General features: G+C 38.1%; 2 protein-coding genes across 2 annotated transcripts; both read right to left on the reverse strand.

The window, feature by feature from the left end:
* Positions 1-558: 558 nt before the first annotated feature.
* On the reverse strand, positions 559-9,047 carry LOC110585519 (olfactory receptor 11H4). Its single transcript, XM_021695705.1, has 2 exons — positions 9,029-9,047; positions 559-1,511 (listed from the first exon to the last, which is right to left on the reverse strand). Exon 2 carries the CDS (start codon positions 1,498-1,500, stop codon positions 559-561), a length of 942 nt encoding a protein of 313 aa, XP_021551380.1. The 5' UTR covers positions 1,501-1,511; positions 9,029-9,047.
* Positions 9,048-19,919: 10,872 nt separating this feature from the next.
* Positions 19,920-20,867, reverse strand: LOC110585312 (olfactory receptor 11H7-like). The gene has a single exon (XM_021695524.1). It carries the CDS (start codon positions 20,859-20,861, stop codon positions 19,920-19,922), a length of 942 nt encoding a protein of 313 aa, XP_021551199.1. The 5' UTR covers positions 20,862-20,867.
* Between the last annotated feature and the right edge of the window lie 1,234 nt (positions 20,868-22,101).

Below are 22,101 nucleotides of genomic sequence, written 5' to 3' on the forward strand. Positions count from 1 at the left end.
GTTGAAGGAGTTCCTACTGGTCAAGAGAGCTTTTTTTTTCTCCTCTCTTTTAATATAGGGAAAACATATTTAGAGAAGATTATTAGGCTAGGGTTAAGAAAGGAGAGTCTGTTAAAAGTTATAGAAAGGTCTCATGTCTAGTTAAAATCTACTGCACCTTTAATGTATATTAAACATGTGCAGTCCTTTTGTATATCAATTACACCTAAACAAAACTGTTAAAAAAGTCACTGCACCTTTAACTATTTGGTAAAGGTCATTAGACTTGTCCTAAATCTGAAGGCAAATCTTTCAGGAAAGTCTGACTTCTGTAATATAGCAGTTCCACTTTATCACTCTGATGATGATAGCCTTTAGAAAAATTTCACTGCATGTTGATGTGCAGTGAATTTAGGTTTTAGTAGTCAGCATGGGTATTTAAGCTGAGCATACTTCTGGGGAAAAAGAAAAGCTTTTAATTACTCAGAGTAAGAACTAAAAGGCCATTAAAAAATTTATACATCTCCAACTTATTCATCATTAAAATTTGGAAGTATGGACATCTTTGGCTCAAGAGTTTTAACTAATTCTCATTCTAAACAGGATGTTTCTCAGGGCAAGTTTCATGTCCTTATTGCGAAGACTATAGATCAGGGGATTAAAGAGAGGAGTCATTATTGAATATACCAGTGTGAGAATCTTCTGCATCAAAGTTGGGATGCCATATGTAGGACTCACATACATTACCATGACTGTCCCATAAAAAAGTGACACCACAGCTAAGTGAGACCCACAGGTGGAAAAGGCCTTTCTCTGGCCAGCTGCAGAAGGGACCTGAAAAACAGTTCTGAGCAACAAGATATAGGATCGAAGAATGTACATAATAGTAAAAAAGAGAACAAGGGAGCTCTGAGTATAGAAGATAAATTCAGTAATGGGGGCTGGAGTACAAGACAGAGCCATCAGTGGGCCCATGTCACACAGGAAGTGATCAATGATATTGGGTCCACAGAAGGCGAGTTGGGAGATGAAGAAAATGGGGATTGGGTAGCCAAGGAATCCAATAAGCCAGCAGAGAGACACCAGAATTCTACAGAGTTTCCCAGTCATGATGGTGGGGTAGTGCAGCGGGTGGCAGATGGCCAGGTACCGATCATAAGCCATTATTGCCAGGAAGAGACATTCAGTTGTGCCCAGGGAAAAGAAGAAATAGAACTGGAGGAAGCAGCCAGAAAATGAGATGGCCTTGGTTTTGGAGAGAATGTTGGCTAGCATGTTAGGAACAGTGGAGGAAGCATACCAGATCTCAAGGAAGGCAAAGTTTCCCAGCAGAAAATACATTGGGGTATGTAGTCGTGGGTCCCATCTCACCGCACAGATGATGGTTCCATTCCCCAGCAAGGTCAAGACATAAACCACCAAAAAGAGCGAGAAGAGGAAAATCTGTATCTCCCAGCAACCAGGGAATCCCAGGAGAACAAACTCAGTTACAGTGTGAATGTGTGTTGCTGACCTGTTCATTGGTCTTAAACCTATGAAGAAGAAAGATCTGAGTGTAAGACAAGTTTCTTTGCTTCCTACATGTTTCAAGGACTTTATTGAGAAGGGACCTTAAACTCTACAGGAAAATATGAGATATTTTGAGACCAGGTGGGAATAAATCTCACCTTATTTTTTTAAAGATTTTTATTTATTTATTTGAGAGAGAGAGAGTGAGAGAGAGGATGAACAGGGAGGAAAGGGAGAAGCAGGCTCCCTGCTGGGCTCGCTCGATCCCAGGACCCTGAGATCATGACTGAGCTGAAGGCAGACAGTTAACTGACTGAGCCACCCAGACTCCCCTCTCACCTTATTTTGAATTGATCGTGGTTCTAAATCTTAGTGTTCTTTTGCTAGGATATAATGCAGCAAGAATTTTCTACATCAGTGGTACAACCAGACAAATTTCTTTCTTTTTTGATTTCTTTGATCCTTAAGAAGACCTTTTATGATTCTGGTTTGTTTTCCTAAAGTTGATTATGGGTCTTCAGTGTACAAACTCATCCACTTTCTCTTATTCAGCTTACCTTGTTTAAAAAAAAAAAGGCAAATATTTTGAGGACAGCTGATGTGAGGATGGGTTAAACCTTTGGAAACAGAACAAAATTAGTTGACTTACTCATGGAGATAAAACTTACCCAAGGACATTGGCTTTTCAGAATAGTCTAATCAACTGAATTAATTGTTGTAGACATCTCTGCAGTCAAGACTCAGGGCTGTTCTTAGATTTTCCTTTAAAGATTTTTAAAAAAAAATATCACTCTAACAGTTGAGTGACACCTAAAAAATACACAAAAGACCAACCATATCAAATATCTTTGCTCTAAAGGATAAGTGAGGATATTATTTTCAATTATCTGTATTTGCAAGTGTTTATTTTAATGTTTTTTACACATGCTATAAAAAACGAACTGTCTTACTCTTCATATTCAGATCCTACCTAGCTAAAATAAAGAAAATGATGTTTTGAGTACAAAGTTTTAGTTCACTTAGTAAGTAATTTTGGATGATAAAAACAAAGGGATCTGAGATTGAATAGGGTCTTATCTGCACTTTTATCTGGTAGAATTAATTTTGTTTTCTGAAAGGGAGAGGACATTTTCAAATATTTGGATAGACATGTACTTTTCAACAGTATTTAAGAATTGAATGGAGCACTGGGTGCTCTACACAAACAATGAATCATGGAACACTACATCAAAAACTAATGATGTAATGTATGGTGATTAACATAACATAATAAAATTTAAAAAAGTAAAGAATTGAACAAAAAAGTTAAAATTTTTGTGTTTAAACAACAGAGTAATCTTTAATTAATATTGAAAAGCACTAAGAGTCTTAGAAATGGTAGTTTCAATATTGAGTTTTCTTGTTAAATTCAGACCTCTTGCCTTATCTGTTGGAGATCACCAGTTATAACTTTGCCAGGAATGAAAGGTAAAGAAATTTGAAAGGCAAATAAGAACAGAGATTTGGACTTCAATGTTACTAGTCCTGTTGGTGGTTTTTAAGGAAGCATAAAAAGGAGGTTTGAGCATCCATGTTCTAAAGTTGTCCAGTTTTCCAATCAATGTTGAGCTCGAAAGACATTTGTTTTCCAGTTTCACTGAATAAGGTGCTCAGTAGATAATTTCCAGACTGTTATTTATGAAGCATAAATAAACTAGTTTCCCTGCTGCTCAAGAACTAAGTCCAGGCTCAAAGATTCACATTACAAACCAGGATCCTGAGATCTGTGCTTCTTGTCCTTCTTCTGAAAAATGGACCATGCCTACTTAATGTGAATAACAGTTCAAGACACTCCATTAAAAACCACAACTTCACACTTAATTTCATTTTTTCTACCACCATACCCTGTAAAATTGTTTAGCAGAAACATTATTTTTCCTGTAATCTTTGGTCAAAGTGTTGGTAAGTAATGGGATAATCAAAGGGTGGGGAGCTTAATAGAAAATCCAGAGTAATCAATTTTTATTTTAATCACTGAAGGACTAAACTGACTCTATAAAGTTCTGCATAACTCGACCCTTGAAAGCCTCCAAAATACTTGCTCAGAATAGGTAGGGTATTAGAATGGAAAATCCACCATTTTTACCATAAAAAAATGCTGTTTTCATGCTTTTGGCATTCATAAATCACTATATGAGCTATAATTCTAGGGGACTAGGTTTTTCATACACTCCTTTCTAGTACACGAAACCAACCAACTAACCAACCAATCACATTCTTAGGTGGCCACCTCAAGAATAATAGTTTGATTACATAGCCTCCTTCCAAATGTCCCTCACTTGGCATACTGTCTTCTCAGGTAGTCTGAGAGAAGAATATAACACCTGATTACTCCTAAAAAGAGATTATTTTCAGAAAGATAGTCCTTAATAATAAAAAAAAATAGAATTGGGGAAAAATGGTTCAGATAATTTACTCTAACTTTTAATTTTACAAATAAGCTTCACAGAGAGTGCATGACTTTTTACCCAATGAACGCACATGTCCTGTATTCACATATGGAATGTTCACACTATACTACTACAGAGGAACAATGTCTAATTAGATTTGTAAAGTAAAAGGCAGTCTGTAGTATATCACAACAGTAGTTGTAATATGGACAATTAGTCCCTTTCTCTTACATACAATGATGGATTTCCTGGCTCAGCTTGGAAACAGGGATGGACACAGTGGAGTTGAACATAAAGGCATCATCTCCTCATTGGCTTTGATGATGAAAACTCCAGGTGAGAACATTATATGTGGTTCACTGGACTTCCTTAATTTCTGGAGGCTTTAGAAGCTTGTTTTCTAGGAGTTTACTGAGACATTTTAACATGCAAAGCAGTGTTTAATCTCAGGGATTAATCCCTCTCAGGGATTCCTCTAAAACTTGATGTCTCTCCCCAAGTGGTTTCAGTGGCTTCCTCACTTTTCCCCTGGAGTGCATCCTCTTTCCAGTCTTTGGGGCTCATCCAGGTTTTAGTAGATTAGCTCCTAGTAGATTAGTTCTGTTTCATAGGAAACAGAGAGTCCAGGGGAAATAGTGAATAAATTTCAGGAAGCTTTCTATTGCAGAGATTGCATTCCATTAAAGAATCATCCTCTGTGGAGATTAGTACAATAAATGGAAGTTTTGCTCATGACTCGAATTCTGAAACTGAAATATGTTTGTGAATAAATCCTTGTGAAGTGTTGCAACAGAGAAGCATGAAACTATATTCTGTTGGTCACTTTAAAGTTAAATCCACTATGTTTTTCTGGAGTCTTCCACTGTAATGACCAGGTGGTTGATAACAGGTAGGGACTGCCTTGTGTGATCTAAATCCAAGATGACAGGAGCTATTTAATTGACTAAATTAGTCAAATTGTCAGTTTCCTTTATGATTTTCTTTTCTAAGAGTGGAAAATTTGAAATCAGTGCAAACACAAGAAGAGATTTTTTATCATTGGTCTTTTGTTTTTCTTCTTAGAAAAATTGAGGTTTCTTCTGAGGATCCTCTTAAACCACTTCTTCAAAATATGACTCTTAGGAAATGGTGACAGTGATGATCAATGAGAAAATCTTCATTGCTGGTTACTGGGGTAGCTTGTATGTGAACTTGATATTCAAGGACACTCTACACCATTTCTCCATTGAGTATTTTTGGCTCCTTTGTTAAATATTAGTTGACTGTATTTGTAAGGGTTTATTTCTTGGCTCTTGATTCTGTTCTGTTGGGTTATGTGTCCATTTTTGTGCCAATGCCATACAGTTTTGATTACTATAGCTTTGTAGTATAGCTTGAAATGAGGAAGTGTGATGCCTCCAGCTTTGTTCTTTCTTAGAATTGCTTTGCATATTCAGGATCTTTTGTGGTTCCATTCAAATTTTATGTTTCCCCCCCCATTTCTGTGAAAAAATGCCATTGGAATTTTGATAGGGATTGCATTGAATCTATTGATGACTTTGGACATTATGGACCTTTTTACAATAGTGGCTCTTCCTATCTGTGAGTAGGGAATATCTCTCCATTTATCAGTGTCTTTATTCAGTTTCTTTCATCAAAGTCTTATAGTTTTCAGTGTACAGATCTTTCACCTCCTTGGTTAAATTTATTCTTAAGTATTTTATTGTTTTTGATGTTATTGTAAATGTGATTATTTTCTTTATTTCTTTTTCAGATATTTTATAGTGAATATAAGCACAACTGATCTCTGTATGTTGATTTTGTATCCTACAACTTTACTCAATTTGTTGAGAGTTCTAATAGTTTTTTGGCGGAGTCTTTAGGACTTCCATATAAGATCATGTCATCTGCAAAAACAATTTACCTTTTTTCCTGATTTGTTGTCTTTTATTTCTTTTTCTTGACTGATTGCTCTGGCTAGGACTTCCAGTACTACGTTGAATAGAAATGGTAAGCATGACACCATGACCTTGTTTCTGACCTCTGCAAAAAAGCTTTTGACTGGGACGCCTGGGTGGCTCAGTCGGTTAGGCGGCTGCCTTCGGCCCGGGTCATGATCCCAGGGTCCTAGGATCGAGTCCCACATCGGGCTCCTTGCTCAGTGGGGAGCCTGCTTCTCCCTCTCTCTCCCTCTGCTTGTGCTCTCTCTGTCAAATAAATAAAATCTTTAAAAAAAAAAAAAGCTTTTGACCTTTTACCATTGAGTATGATGTTTGCTGTGGGCTTGTCATATATGGCTTTTATTATGTTGAGGTATGTTTCTTCTCCACTCACATTTTTAAAAGTCTTTTTTTTTTAATCATGAAAGGATGTCATATTTAATCAAATGCTTTTTCTACATCTATTGAGATGATCATATGGTTTTTATCCCTCATTTTGTTAATGTAGTGTATCACATATATTGATTTACTTATGTTAAACTATCCTTGCATCCCAGGGCTGATTCCCACTTGATCATGGTGTATGATCCTTTTAATGTGTTATTGAATTTGGTTTCCTTATATTTTGTTGAAAATGTTTGCATGTATATTCACCAGGGTTGTTGGCAGTAGTTTTCGTTTTGTGTTGTGTCTTTTTTTTTTTTTTTTAAAGATTTTATTTATTTTAGAGGGTGAGGAGGAGCAGAGAGGGAGGGACAGAGGGGGAAGGAGAGGGACAAGCAGACTCCACACTGAACACAGAGCCTGACACAAAGCTCAACCCCATGACCCTGAGATCATGCCTGAGCCAAAACCAAGAGTTGGACACTCAACTGACTGAACCACCCAGGGTTCCCTTGTAGTGTGTTTTTTTGGCTTTAGTAATGCTGGCCTTGTATCCCCCCTCAGTACCAATAATTTGGCAGCCATCCATGGACAAAAGTGCCTTTGTGGAAGCTTTGGGATCTAGATAAGAGATTGTGAAACCCCAGTGAAGCCCATGATCAAAGAGGGCCACTTTGAGTAGGCAGACACATGCCCAGGTGGCAGACTCACTGATCTAGTTCCTGGATACAGATTCAGAAACAGTCCCATCTCCCTGTGGACTTGGCTAAACCATATTTGGTCTTGGTCTCCCCTCCAACACCATCCATCCACCAAAGGACCCGGTAGGAGTCACACTTGCCTGAATTGAAGCACAACCCAAAAGAGGTGAAAACAGACAGAGAGCAAAAGCCAGTAATTCTAAGAGAATGAGATGAAGACAGATACAGATGAATTTGATGACAGTTCCAGGTGATTTGCCCTAACTCTTTGGTCAAAGAATAATCAGTTGGCATCTGGGGTTAGTACATTTAATTCATCCATTCATTTACCTCTATGATATCCCTCCCTTGGTGAAACTTACATTATCATGAGAGAGTTAATAAGCAGATACACACAAAGATCTATAATACCAAAGATACTAAGTTATATAAAAGGAAAAATGGAGAGTATCTATACAAAAATTGCGGTGGTAAGATAGGGCATAATTTAGATCAGATGGTCAGAGAGTGTTTTTGTGAGGTGATTTTTTTTTTAAAGATTTTATTTATTTATTTGAGACAGAGAGAATGAGAGAGACAGAGAGCACATGAGAGGGGGGAGGGTCAGAGGGAGAAGCAGGCTCCCTGCCGAGCAGGGAGCCCGACGCGGGACTTGATCCTGGGACTCCAGGATCATGACCTGAGCCGAAGGCAGTCGCTTAACCAACTGAGCCACCCAGGCGCCCTTGTGAGGTGATTTTTAAAAAAAATTTTTTATTGTTATGTTAATCACCATACATTACATCATTAGTTTTTGATGTAGTGTTCCATGATTCATTGTTTGTGCATAACACCCAGTGCTCCATGCAGAACGTGCCCTCTTTAATACCCAGGTGATTTTTTTTTTAAAGATTTTATTTATTTGACAGAGAGAGAGCGAGAGCAGGAGCACAAAAAGGGGGAGTGGGAGAGGGAGGAGCAGGCTTCCCACTGAGCAGGGAGCCTGATGTGGGACTCAGTCCCAGGACCCTGGGACCATGACCAGAGCCGAAGGCAGATGCTTAACAACTGAGCCACCCAAGCGCCCTGTGAGGTGATATTTTAAACTAAGGGAATAAGCCATGTAGAAATCTAGGGGAATTAAATTCCACACAAGTACAGGTATAATTATGGAGTTTTCAAAGATAATAAAAGTTAATTTTGGCCTTCTAGAAGAAAATGGTATATGAGGCTGGAGACATAGGCACTATTAGATACCTAGAACCTTCGAGGTCACAATAAAGAGCATTTTATCTGAACGCTGGGGAAGCCTGCTTAATACTAACCTGCTAAGGATAAGGCTTAATAAAAATTCTAATTTAATAAAAATCCCCTTTTAATAAAAAGCCATACCTTCTAAGCAACTCAACCTGGAACTACTTATTTACCAACATGTTTAATTAAAAATGCATTTATTGGGGTGCATGGCTGACTCATGTGGCAGAGCATGTGACTCTTGATCTTGGGGTTATAGTATTGAGTCCCACGTTGGGTATAGAAACTACTTAAAAATAAATCTTTTTAAAAATGCATTTACTTTAATATATTCCTTTTTGTTCCACCAAGGATTTGATGTATCAACCAAAAATGTACAAAAAGAAAGAAGAGAAATATTAATTTAAAAAGAAAAGAATGGGGTGCTTGGGTGATGCAGTTGGTTGAGTGACCCTGACTCTTGGTTTTGGCTCAGGTTAAGATCTCAGGGTCGTGGGATTGGGCCCTGTGTTGGGCTCTGTGCTCAGTCCCGAGTTTATTTAGGATTCTCCCCCCTGTCCCTCTGCTCCTTCCCCCTGCTCTGTCTCTCTCTCAAATCTTTAAAAAAACAAAAGGAAAATAATAAAATGAAGATTTGTGACTTATAAGATCTTATATTGGTAAAAATATAAGTCTCCAGTTATGAATTTCCTTTAAAACAAATTTGACATTTCCCTATTTAAATTGTATTAGATAATGTAGTTAAATGCCCAAGTTGGTACATAAAAATCTCAGTAATAGTTTGTCTCCCTCTCTGATTTCATCTTGTTTCATTTTTCCTTCCCTTCCCCTATGATCCTCTGTCTTGTTTCTCAAATTCCAAACCATAAGAGACTCTTAATCTCAGGAAACAAACTGAGGGTTGCTGGAGTGGAGGGGGGTGGGGGGGATGGGGTGATTGGGTGATGGACATCGGAGAGGGTATGTGCTATGGTGAGCGCTGTGAATTGTGTAAGACTGATGAATCACAGATTTGTACTCCTGAAACAAAGAATACATTATATATTAATTAAAAAAATCTAAGTAATACGTAATATACCTGTACCTATGAAACTGTATTCCAACTAACACCCATCCTTGAAAAGTTCTTAGCAAGCTGGGAATAGACAGAAACTTCTTTGATCTGTAGCAGACATTTTCACAAATCTGTATCCAACATCATACTGGTGAAAATGAATGATTTTCCTTTAAAATCAGAAATAAGACAAGATGTCTGCTCTCACCACTTCTATTCAGCATTATACTGGAAGTTAGTGTAATCAGGCAAAAGAAAAAAATGGCATCTAGATTGACAAATAAGATTTCCTTTCAGTAGATGTGAAATGATTATATAGAAAATTCAGTGAAATTTACAAAACTTCTTAAGATTTCAAAATACAAGATCCATATACAAAAATTTTGTACTTCTATATGCAATTGCTAGTAACAATCAGAAGCTGATATTAAAAAATGGCATTTATAAGTCACAAAAACATTTAATAGAGATAAATCTGATAAAAGATGTGAAAGACCTATACAATGAAAACTACAAAACTTTGCTGAGGGAAATTGAAGGTGTAAATAAATGTAAATATATAACTTGTTCATGGGTTGGAAAACTCAATATATATATATATTTTTTATTTCTTATTTTTAAATTTAATTTAATTTTATTATGTTAGTCACCATACAATACATCATTAGTTTTTGATGTAGTGATCCATGATTCGTTGTTTTCGTATAACACCCAGTGCTCCATGCAGTACGTGCCCTCCTTAATATCCAACACTGGGCTAACCCATCCCCCTAACCCCCTCCCCTCTAAAGCCCTCAGTTTGTTTCTTGGAGTCCATAGTCTCTCATGGTTTGTCTCCCCGTCCAATCTCCCCCCCTTCATTTTTCCCTTCCTTCTCCTAACGTCCTCCGTACTATTCCTTATGTTCCACAAATAAGTGAAACCATGTGATAATTGACTTTCTCTGCTTGACTTATTTCCCTTAGCATAATCTCCTCCAGTCCCATCCATGTTGATGTAAAAGTTGGGTATTCATCCTTTCTGATGGCTGAGTAATATTCCATTGTATATATGGACCACATCTTCTTGATCCATTCATCTGTTGAAGGGCATCTTGGCTCTTTCCACAGTTTGGCTATTGCGGACATTGCTGCTATGAACATTGGGGTGCATAGTGCCCTTCTTTTCACTACATCTATGTCTTCGGGGTAAATATCCAGTAGTGCAATTGTTGGGTCATAGAGTAGCTCTATTTTTAAATTTTTGAGGAACCTCCACACTGTTTTCCAAAGTGGCTGTACCAACTTGCATTCCCACCAACAGTGTAAGAGGGTTCCCCTTTCTCCACAACTTCTCCAATATTTGTTGTTTCTTTGCCTTGTCAATTTTTCCCATTCTAACTGGTGTAAGGTGGTATCTCAGTGTGGTTTAGATTTGAAATTTCCCTGATGGCTAATGATGATGAACATTTTTTCATGTGTCTGTTAGCCATTTTTATGTCTTCTTTTGAAAAGTGTCTGTTCATGTCTTCTGACCATTTTTTCACTTGATTATTTGTTTTTTTGGGTGTTGAGTTTGAGAAGTTCTTTACAGATCTTGGAAATCAGCGCTTTGTCTGTAGTGTCATTTGCAAATACCTTCTCCCATTCTGTGCATTGCCTCTTTTTTTAATTGACTGTTTCCTTTGCTGTGCAGAAGCTTTTTATCTTGATGAAGCCCCCAAAGTTCACTTTCCCTTTTGTTTCACTCCCCTTTGGAGATGTATCTTGAAAGAAGTTGCTGTGGTCAATGTCGAAGAGGTTACTGCCTATGTTCTCCTCTAGGATTTTGATGGATTCCTGTCTCACATTGAGGTCTTTCATCCATTTTGAGTTTATCTTTGTGAATGGTGTTAAAGAATGGTCGAGTTTCATTCTTCTGCATGTGGCTGTCCAATTTTCCCAGCACCATTTATTGAACAGACTGTCTTTTTTCCATTGTAAATTCTTTCCTGCTTTGTCGAAGATTATTTGACCATAGAGTTGAGGGTCCATATCTGGGTTCTCTATTCTGTTCCATTTGTCTATGTCTGTTTTTGTGCCAGTACCATGCTGTCTTGGTGATCACGGCTTTGTAATATAGCTTGAAATAGGGCAACGTGATGCCCCCCGCTTTGTTTTTCTTTTTCAACATCTCCTTGGCGATTCGGGGTCTTTTCTGATTCCATACAAATTTTAGGATTGTTTTTTCCAGCACTTTGAAAAATGTCATTGGAATTTTGATTGGGATGGCATTGAAGGTATAGATTGCTCTGGGTAGCATAGACATTTTAACAGTGTTTATTCTTCTGATCCATGAGCATGGAATATTTTTCCATCTTTTTGTGTCTTCTTCAATTTCTTTCATGAGTGTTTTGTAGTTCCTAGAGTATAGATCCTTTACTTCTTTGGTTAGGTTTATTCCGAGGTATCTTATGGTTTTTGGTGCTAATGTAAATGGAATTGTTTCTCTAATTTCTCTTTCTACAGTTGCGTTGTTAGCATATAAGAAAGCAACTGATTTCTGTGCATTGATTTTGTATGCTGCCACATTACTGAATTGCTGGATGAGTTCTAGTAATTTGGGGGTGGAGTCTTTTGGGTTTTCCTCATAATGTATCGTGTCATCTGGGAAGAGAGAGAGTTTGACTTCTTCTTTGCCACTTTGAATACCTTTTATTTCTTTTTGTTGTCTGATTGCTGTTGCTAGGACTTCTAGTACTATGTTGAACAATAGTGGTGAGAGTGGGCATCCTTGTCGTGTTCCTGATCTTAAGGGAAAGGCTCTCAGCTTTTTCCCATTGAAGATGATATTCGCTGTGGGTTTTTCATAGATGGATTTTATGAACTTGAGGAATGTTCCCTCTATCCCTATACTCTGGAGAGTTTTAATCAGGAAAGGATGTTGTTTTGTCAAATGCTTTTTCTGCATCAATTGAGAGGACCATATGGTTCTTCTCCCTCCTCTTATTAATGTGTTCTATCACAGTGATTGATTTGCAAATGTTGAACCACCTTGCATCCCAGGGATAAATCCCACTTGGTTGTGGTGGATGATCCTTTTAATGTATTGTTGGATCCTATTAGCTAGGATTTTGTTGAGAATTTTGGAATCCATATTCATCAGGGATATCGGTCTGAGATTCTCCTTTTTGATGGGGTCTTTGCCTGGTTTGGGGATTAAGGTAATGCTGGCCTCATAGAAAGAGTCTGGAAGCTTTCCTTCTGTTTCTATTCTTTGAAACAGCTTCAGTAGAATAGGTATTATTTCTTCTTTGAATGTTTGGTAGAATTCCCCAGGGAATCCATCAGGCCCTGGACTCTTGTTTTTTGGGAGGTTTTGATCACTGCTTCAATCTCGTTACTGGTTATTGGCCTATTCAGGTTGTCAGTTTCTTCCTGTTTCAGTCTTGGTAGTTTATAGGTTTCCAGGAAGGCTTCCATTTCTTCCAGGTTGCTTAATTTTTTGGCATATAGTTGTTGATAATAATTTCTAATAATTGTTTCAATTTCCTTGGTGTTAGTCGTGATCTCTCCCCTTTCATTCATAATTTTATTAATTTGGGTCCTTTCTCTTTTCTTTTGGGTAAGTCTGGCCAGTGGTTTATCAATCTTATTAATTCTTTCAAAGAAACAGCTTCTAGTTTCCTTGATCTGATCTGTGTTTCTGGTTTCTAATTCATTGATCTCTGCTCTAATCTTAATTATTTCTTTTCTAATGCATGCCTTAGGCATCATTTATTGCTTTTTCTCTAGTTCTTTAAGGTGTAGAGTTAGTTGGTGAATTCGGGATTTTTCTATTTTTTGAGTGATGGCTATGTATTTCCCCTTTAGGACTGCCTTTGTAGTATCCCATAGGTTTTGGACCGATGTGTTTTCATTCACATTGGTTTCCATGAATTGTTTAAGTTCTTTGATTTCCTGGTTGACCCAAACATTCTTGAGTAGAGTGGTCTTTAGCTTCCAAGTATTTGAATTCCTTCCAAATTTTTTCTTGTGATTGAGTTCCAGTTTTAAAGCATTATGGTCTAAGAATATGCAGGGAATAATCTCAGTCTTTTGGTATTGGTTGAGACCTGATTTGTGATCCAGTATGTGGTCTATTCTGGAGAAAGTTCTGTGTGCGCTCGAGAAGAATGAGTATTCTTTTGTTTTACGGTGGAATGTTCTGTATATATATCTATGAGGTCCATCTGGTCCAGTGTGTCATTCAAAGCTCTTATTTCTTTGTTGATTTTCTGTTTAGATGATCTGTCTATTGCTGAGAGTGGAGTGTTAAGGTCTCCTATTATTAACATATTATTATCAATCTGACTCTTTATTTTGGTTAACAGTTGGCTTATGTAGTTGGCTGCTCCCATGTTGGGGGCTATATTTACAATTGTTAGATCTTCTTCTTGGATAGACCCTTTAAGAATGATATAGTGTCCTTCTGTGTCTCTAATTTGTCTGATATAAGAATTGCTATATCAGCTTTCTTTTGAGATCCGTTGGCATGGAAGATGGATCTCCATCCCTTCACTTTCAGTCTGGATGTATCTTTAGGTTCAAAATGAGTCTCTTGTAGACAGCATATGGATGGGTCCTTTCTTTTTATCCAATCTGCAACCCTATGCCATTTTATGGGAGCATTTAGGCTGTTCACATCGAGAGTGATTATTGAAAGATATGAATTAATTGTCATCATGTTGCCTGTGAAGTCCTTGTTTCTATAGATTGTCCCTGTAAATTTCTGTTGTATATCGCTCTTGGGGTCTTTCTCCTTTTATAGAACCCCCTTAATATTTCTTGCAGGGCCAGCTTAGTGGTCACACATTCTTTCAGTTTCTGCCAGTCTTGGAAGCTCTGCATCTCTCCATTCATTCTAAATAACAGCCTTGCCAGATAAAATATTCTTGCCTGCATGTTCTTCTCGTTTTGTACCCTGAATATGTCTTGCCAGGCCTTTCTGGCTTGCCAGGTCTCTATGGATAGGTCTAATGATATTCTGATGTTCCTCCCTCTTTACGTAAGGAATCTCTTCCCCCTAACTGTCCTTAAGATGGTTTCCTTGGTTCTAAGATTTGTGAGTTTTACTATTACATGCCAGGGTGTTGGTCTGCTTTCCTTGATCTTGGGAGGGGTCCTCTCTGCCTCTAGGACAGGAATGTTTGTGTCATACCCCAGATTAGGGAAGTTCTCAGCTACAATTTGCTCAAATATATCTTCTAGTCCTCTCTCTCCATCCCCTCAGGTATCCCAATAATTCTGACATTGTAATGTTTTATGGCATCACTCATTTCTCTCATTCTGTTTTCATGGATTTTGAGCTGTTTTTCCCAGGCCTCCTCTTTTTCCTTCTTTTCTATCAATTGGTCTTCTAGATCACTAATTCATTCTTCTGCCTCATTTACCTTAGCTATTAGAGTATCTAGATTAGATTGGATCTCATTGATAGCATTTTTAAGTTCTGCCAGTTCAGCTTTCATTTCTGCCCTTAGAGACTCTATGTTGCCCTTAATTGATTTCTCCATTCTAGCTATCATCTTCATAACTGTTACCCTGAAGTCCATTTTGGACATCTTGGTTATATCTGCATCCATTTGTAAATCTGTGGCAGAAGTCACAGTCTCTGAGTCTTTCTTATTTTGGGGGTTCCTCCTCCTAGTCATTCTGTTGAGGGGTGGTTGAGGGAATGTAGAGAGTCCAAATTATTAACCACCACCCAAGCAAGATGCACCTGTTTTATAGGGACCTTAGGGTTGTTGGCTTCTTGTTCTCCCAGCCTGTCTTCTGGGGGAGGGGCCTGCTGCACTGTTACTCAGGCAACCCTGTTTGGGTGGAGTTGCCCTGACCCCTTTGGGGGGATGGGCTCAGTGAAAACTGTTTTTTGGGGGCTTTTGTTCTTTGGCGGCTTTCTCTGGTGGCTTTCCCTGTCTCTTCTGAGAGTCAGAGCAGAAGAGACTGTTTCCAACCCTCTGCCTCAGAACAGAGAGATTGCAGTCTGTTCTTCAGTGAGCTACCCAGGCCACACTATCCCCATTTCTGTCTGTGCTGCTAAAAACTGCAGCTTCCTGGGTTGTGTGCCCCTCAGCAGCACTCCCAGTCCTTGCCTCCAGGTCGGGGCTCATCTCTGCCCTTTGTTTTTCTAAAACCACCAGCCACCCCCAGTTTGCAGGTGGCCCTGCCACTCCAGGTTTCAGTCCAGCGGGCTGCCCTAAAGTCCTTTCCCCACCACTACTGGTCTGCGAGTCTGTGCCCTGTCCCCAGTGCAGGAGGCTTTCATGAACCGGTGGTGCAGGATCCCAAAGGCTCTCTATCCGTTTATCTTTGGATAGTGCCCGCAGAATCATGGCTCCCCACTTCATACCTTGTAACCAACTGCTGGCGATATTCTGTTTGTAGAGATCCAGATATATCTTCTTATATCTCATGCTGATTTTGTCTATGTTCAGAATGGTCTGGTAGATAACCAGCTCAATTCAGGGGACCGGTTGGAATAGGGTCCCCACTCCCCTGTCATCTTTTCCTCACCTCCTCAAATGTTCTTTATGTCCCTTTTCTTTTTCTGGACTCCTTACATTGTGTATACTGGTATATTTGATGGTGACCCATAGGTCTCTTAGACTCTGTTTTACTTAATTCTTTTTCTTTCCTTCATCAGGCTGAATAATCTCAATTCAGTGATTTAAAAAATATTTTATTTATTTACTTGGAGAGAGAGTGAGAGAGTGAAGTGTGAGCTGGGGGAGGGGCGGAGGGGCTGGGAGAAGGACAAGCAGACTCTGCACTAAACGCAGAGCCTGACAGGGGCTTGATCCCACAACCCTGAGATCTTGACCCAAGCTGAATCAAGAGTCAGATGCTTAACTGAGCCAACCAGGCACCCCATGTTCAGTGATTTTTATTTTCTGCTTGCTCCAATCTATTGTTGAACCCATCTAGTGAATTTTTCATGTTTATTGTTTTACCCTTTACCTCTAAAATTTTTATTTAGTATAATTCCTATCTTGTTATTGATATTTTTTGTTCAGGGAGATTTTCAGAGTCCTTATTCTCCAAAATAACTAACTTCCCAGGTTGTCCTCCCAGGATTTTCAGTGCATCTATTGTTTATCTCAATTGATATCCTTGTCCTAGGCAGCAATGGCTGATTCATTTGCCTTTTAAAGTTTTTGGGGAATGACTTCCATACAGTTATTTCTCTGTCTTGAGAGATTTCCAAGGTAGATGAAATAAAGACAAACCCTCTCTCATAGTCTTTCAGGGAGCCCCTAGACAGGTCAAAACAGACGAACAGCTTTTGAGAACAAGGTACATTCTGCTTCTCCTGGAACCAGGAATCAGTAACTTCCACCAGGAAAATGGACTGCTATTTTTAAGACTTTTGCTTCTCTGAGGAGAAGAGGATGTGGCAAGGATAAGTTAAAATGCTGCAAAGCTCTCCTACCATGTTTTATTTGCCATTTTCTTGATGAAGCATTAACTTGGTTGCTATAAACTATTTTCCAGAATTCTAATTAAGCAGATTCTGACAATGTTTGCCAGTTTTTTTTTTCAGTGTTTTTATGGAGGCATGGGTATTTGTGTTTCCACTCCATAGTTTTCATTTAGAGATAAATAAGTAGTAAAGCTGAAGAAAAGGGAATGATTAATAAAATTCTTCCTCCTTTGCTGTGTAAGGACCTGATGTATTTGGGGATAGGCTCACAGGTTTCTAAAGTGCTGGCACTGTTCCATATTTTTTACTTGAGTGAAGAAGGACATAGGCATTTCTAAATTTTATATTCTTTAAGGTTGCATATATATTATCTAGACTTTTATGTATGCCTGGTATATTACTTAGTTAGACAATATTTGTGATAGATTTATTATTGTCTTTAACAAGACCTTTCCTAGAACTGTGGGTTTTATTTATTCTTTATTTTATTTTTTTACATAGGTTGAACCTTTATGAGAACAAAACACTTTAAAACAATGTGTGTCTAGCAAATGGGGAAAAAATGAGAAAGTTAGGGTTTATTCACACAAGAAGACAATATTAAATGAAAAAAGAATAAGGCATATCTATTTGTATTGTACCTGCATAGAAAATTATAAAATTTTAGGAGAATAAATAACAGCTATGAAATAGTCTGTATAATATAATCAGTTTAAAGACATTAAAACCATTATATGTATAGGCATCTGCTTTTTAAAAATAGATAAGTTCCTTAAATATTAAAAAATGTAAATAATCAGTTCGTGGTTTTGTGACTAAAATATATTTAATTTTAGTGAGGACTGATTCAAGAACTAACTCATCCAATTCTAAAAACTCTTCCTTTCTGGGATGCCTGGGTGGTGCAGTTGATTAAGCATCCAACACTTGGTTTTGACTCATGTCATGATCTCAGGGTTGTGAGATGGAGCCCTGCTGGGCATGGAGTCTGCTTGAGACTTTCTCTCCCTCTGTCCCTCCCCACTGTGCTCTCTCTCTCTCTGAAATAGATTAAAAAAAAAAGAATCTTAAAAAAACAAGCAAAACCCTTTCTTTACACACTTACTATGAGTCAGTCAATTATCATGCTATATTTTGGGGATGAAAAGATAAGATACTCTCCTCGTCCTCAAAGGGCTTACACTCTAGGGGAAGAGACAGACACATAATAGACTCATCTTGAAGAGTCTGTAAGTACAATGATGAAAAATTACATGGTGTAATTTAGATGCATTATGAAGGACACATAGCACAGCCTGGGGATGTTTGGAAGGCTTTCTAGTGAAAGTGATGTTTGAATCAAATCTTAACAAAAGAATAGGTGTTTGACAGGTATAGCTATGTATTCAACATCTAATAAGTTGCAGTAGTAGGATATGTGTGGGCTATTTTATACAAAATACTTTCTGTTCCTTTTTTAGCTAATGAATTCAGTTGAATCACTAAAATATTAGTGCTGAATTAAGGCAAAATTGTGGTGGATAGTTCAAACTTGTCTTTAGCAGCTTCCCAAGTAGATTTTCTGATTCCTTTCCCACCTTTTTTTGGTCCCCCGACTTACCTTGAAGCATAGTGCTCTCCAGTTGCACAAGAAGGCTTTCAGAGATATCTTTTGGTCTTCAGGTGAGGATTTTCTTCCTTTCTTAGGCTATAGCATTTTATTTATTTATTATTTAAAGATTTTATTTATTTATTTGACAGAGACAGTGAGAGAGGGAACACAAGCAGGGGGAGTGGGAGAGGGAGGAGCAGGCTTCCCGCGGAGCAGGGAGCCCCAGGTGGGGCTCAATCCCAGGACCCTGGAATCATGACCTGAGCTGAAGGCAAATGCTTAATGACTGAGTCACCCAGGTGCCCCACTTAGGCTATAGCATTTAAAAAATATTTCTACTTTAATTATTTAGTTTCTTGTTTTAGACTTGGTAGGGTATAAATACAAAGGAATTTTATTTTTTCTCACCACTTCTACTTCAAACACTTTCTGATGTTCTATTTGTCTCCATCTGTGGAAAATATCTTGGGTCAATGTGGTAGCTTTTCTGATTACTTTTAGTATTAATACAGGGTCTCCTTTACCCAGATATTGGAAGTTCTAGTATAGTTTAAAAGCAAAATTTTAATTTTTTATCCAAATTAAAACTTATTCCTCAAGACTGGGTCTGACTCAGGCTTGATATACTTCTTTTCCTCTGCCTTTTTACTCCTCTTCTTCCACATGACTACACTGCCTCTGGTTACTCTAGGTTTCAGGTGGGAGAAAAGTAAAGGTAAAAGGCTTTTCCTTGACTGGTATTGTTGCCCTATTATTTGACAGAGTTTATATGTTGATTTTTCTCTCATGGAGTACTTTCTTTTTTGGTGGTGGTGTGGGGAGCTCCCTAAACTGTAGCTCTCTGATGTAGGTAATGCTTCATTGGTTGACTACTTAGGAATTCTTTCATCCCTGGATTCTGGTGACCAACACCATATAGACTCACTTTTAGGGTTGCTTTAGTCTCCAAGTAGTGCTTTTGGGTGAAATCTCTTTCAAAATGGTCTAAGTTGGTTACTTTCCATGAGCCCTAACTAGGCTAAAGGTGAGTATTCTATATTTGCTGTATTACTGGTGGGAATTCAGTTTGCTCCTGTTATGGCCCATTTTCTTTGTGGGAATTGCATACTAACAACTCACCAAATATATTTTTCCTCATGGCTTACACCAAACTTCCAGCCTCCCCTTCTACACTGTTGATGAAAGTAATGAGTAATGTGAAACTGAAGTTACAATCTCTTAGTGTAACCAAAATTGATGTGTAGGGTTTCTGTCAAAATCCAATAAAAGGTGAAAGATTTATACGATCTGAAGAGAAACCAGAATATTTTGCCAAAAATCCAGGACAAAAGGCATTTTATGTGTTATGTGTCTTTTTAACAAAGCATTAGACAGCCATAAAAGCAAATAACCAATTTGATTAATATCTCTTAACAATTTCTGTATGGACAGAAATTGCATATGGAAAAAGTCTAAACCTACCTGGAAGTAAATATTAAGATTTTTAGGAGTTATTTTTTTCTCTGTAAGGGGTGGCAATCTCTTTCCATGGAAACATGTTTATGAAACTAAAAGCACATCAGAATATGATCAAATACATGATGAATTTCGCTTTGCACCACAGGACCATCATGGTTATGAATAAAGACAAGTCCGTTTGGGTTGGGAGAAGAGGATTGCTGTTCCACTTTCAGAAAATGAATCATTGTTTTTCACAAAACCTATTCACAAAGGTTGGATTATTCTCATTCCACAAATGACCTGATGGAGGGCAACTTTCATGGCCTTGTTACGTAGGCTATAGATGAGGGGGTTTAAGACTGGTGTCACTACGGAGTATATCAGTGTGATGATCTTATGCATAGCAACTGAGTTGCCAGATGTGGGACTCACATACATCATCACTATGGTTCCATAGAACAAAGACACTACAACTAAATGGGATCCACAGGTAGAGAAGGCCTTTTGCCCCCCAGCTGAAGAAGGAACCTGGAGCACAACTCTGAGCACCAGGGCATAGGACCCAAGAATGTACCAAATGGTGGTAATGATGATAAGGGAGCTCACGGAATGGAATACATGCTTTATGATGGGTGCAGGGGCACAGGACAATGCCATCAGTGGGTCCACATCGCACAGAAAGTGATCAATAATGTTGGGACCACAAAAGGGTAGTTGAGAAATGAAGAAAATAGTAATTGCATGTCCAAGGAAACCAATGAGCCAACAAAGAGACACCAGAATGACACAGAGCTGCCTAGTCATAATGGAGGGATAGTGCAGTGGACGGCAGATGGCCAGGTACCGATGATAGGCCATGACACAGAGGAAGAAGCACTCAGTTGTGTCCAGGGAAAAGAAGTAGAATTGAGTGAAACAACCGGAGAATGATATGGTCTTGGTTTTTGAAAGAAAATTGACCAGCATGTTGGGGACTGTGCAAGTCACATACCAGATTTCTAGGAAGGAGAAGTTGGCCAGGAGCACATACATAGGGGTATGGAGTCGACGGTCCCACCTCACTGCACAAATGATGGCTATATTCCCAGTTAGAGTCAAGATATAGATCAACAAAATCGTTGAGAAAAGGATGATCTGTATTTTCCAGGGACCAGGAAAACCCAACAAGATGAACTGTGTCACAGTAGATATCCCTGACTTATTCATGGTCTCCAGACTGTGGAGAGAAGATAGATAGATAGCGACAAGTCACTTCGCTGCTGAAACATTTGAAACTTTTCTTAGGACAGGTAGTTTGAGTGATCAGGCAAATGTATTAAAAATCCTAAAACAAGTCTTGAATAAATCCTGCTCTCTTCTGAGTGAGCCATCTGGCCCTTATTCTTTGTAAATGTACAATTCTAGGCTGCTTGAACTCATTGTTAATGGGCAAAATCAATTAAATTTCACCTTTTTTGATAGAAATACTTGAGTTAGAGGCAAAAATGGTTTGTCTTATATTTAATTCTTTTTTCAGTGGAAGTTCATATATAGCAGTTAGTGCAATTCATTTCAAAATGTGAGTACACATATGCTATCATTTAAAAATAGATTTGTATCTGACATGTTTTATAGATTTGAATGGTTTGAGCTTTGACATTATTACAGATTCTCTCCCTGTCTGTCTCCCCCACCTTTTTCTTGAGCTATTTCCATTAGAGATTTATTTTCTATCACTTTTTCATGATACTAGAAGAAAATCAACAAAGATACCCAGAGAGTAAATTCTTACTGCTATTTCCTATTTAAAGATGTTTACATTGCACTAAAGCTCATTTACAATTTGGTATTTAATCCTTTGTTTTTAGCAAAGAAAAGTCACTATAACTCACCTAATGATTAATTTCATATGATAATTTATCACGTTTCATATCCATTTAAAATATATCATTAAAGATTAATATAACATATGCAATGTATTGGGGAAGAAAATTAAAATCACCAGGAGATTGTCTTCTAAAGCTCTTCTCACTGCTGTCACAAGTTTTCAAGTTCACTGTTTGAAAGATTTTACTTTAGTTTATTTAAAAAATACTCCCGGGCGCCTGGGTGGCTCAGATGGTTAAGCGTCTGCCTTTGGCTCAGGTCATGATCCCAGGGTCCTGGGATCGAGTCCCGCATCGGGCTCCCTGCTAGGCAGGGAGCCTGCTTCTCCCTCTGCCTCTGCCTCTCTGTCTCTCTCTGACTCTCATGAATAAATAAATAAAACATTTTAAAAAAAAGATTTAAAAAAAATAAAAAATAAAAATAAAAAATAAAAAATACTCCCAATTTTGATAGAAAACAAGACTTGCCCTCATTCCCTTTACAACACCATCATCAAAGATGATGTCTTTTTATGAATCAAATACAACTCAGATAAAAGAGCACAATGGTAGCTTTAACATATTGGAATCTCCAGAAATTT

Source organism: Neomonachus schauinslandi, chromosome 9, assembly GCF_002201575.2.
Source record: "Neomonachus schauinslandi chromosome 9, ASM220157v2, whole genome shotgun sequence".
In the NCBI taxonomy this organism is placed as follows: domain Eukaryota; kingdom Metazoa; phylum Chordata; class Mammalia; order Carnivora; family Phocidae; genus Neomonachus; species Neomonachus schauinslandi.

What these genes read in the sequence shown, in the direction of transcription:
- LOC110585519 (XM_021695705.1), bottom strand. Translation starts at nt 1,500, where the DNA reads ATGAACAGGTCAGCAACACACATTCACACTGTAACTGAGTTTGTTCTC.
- LOC110585312 (XM_021695524.1), bottom strand. Translation starts at nt 20,861, where the DNA reads ATGAATAAGTCAGGGATATCTACTGTGACACAGTTCATCTTGTTGGGT.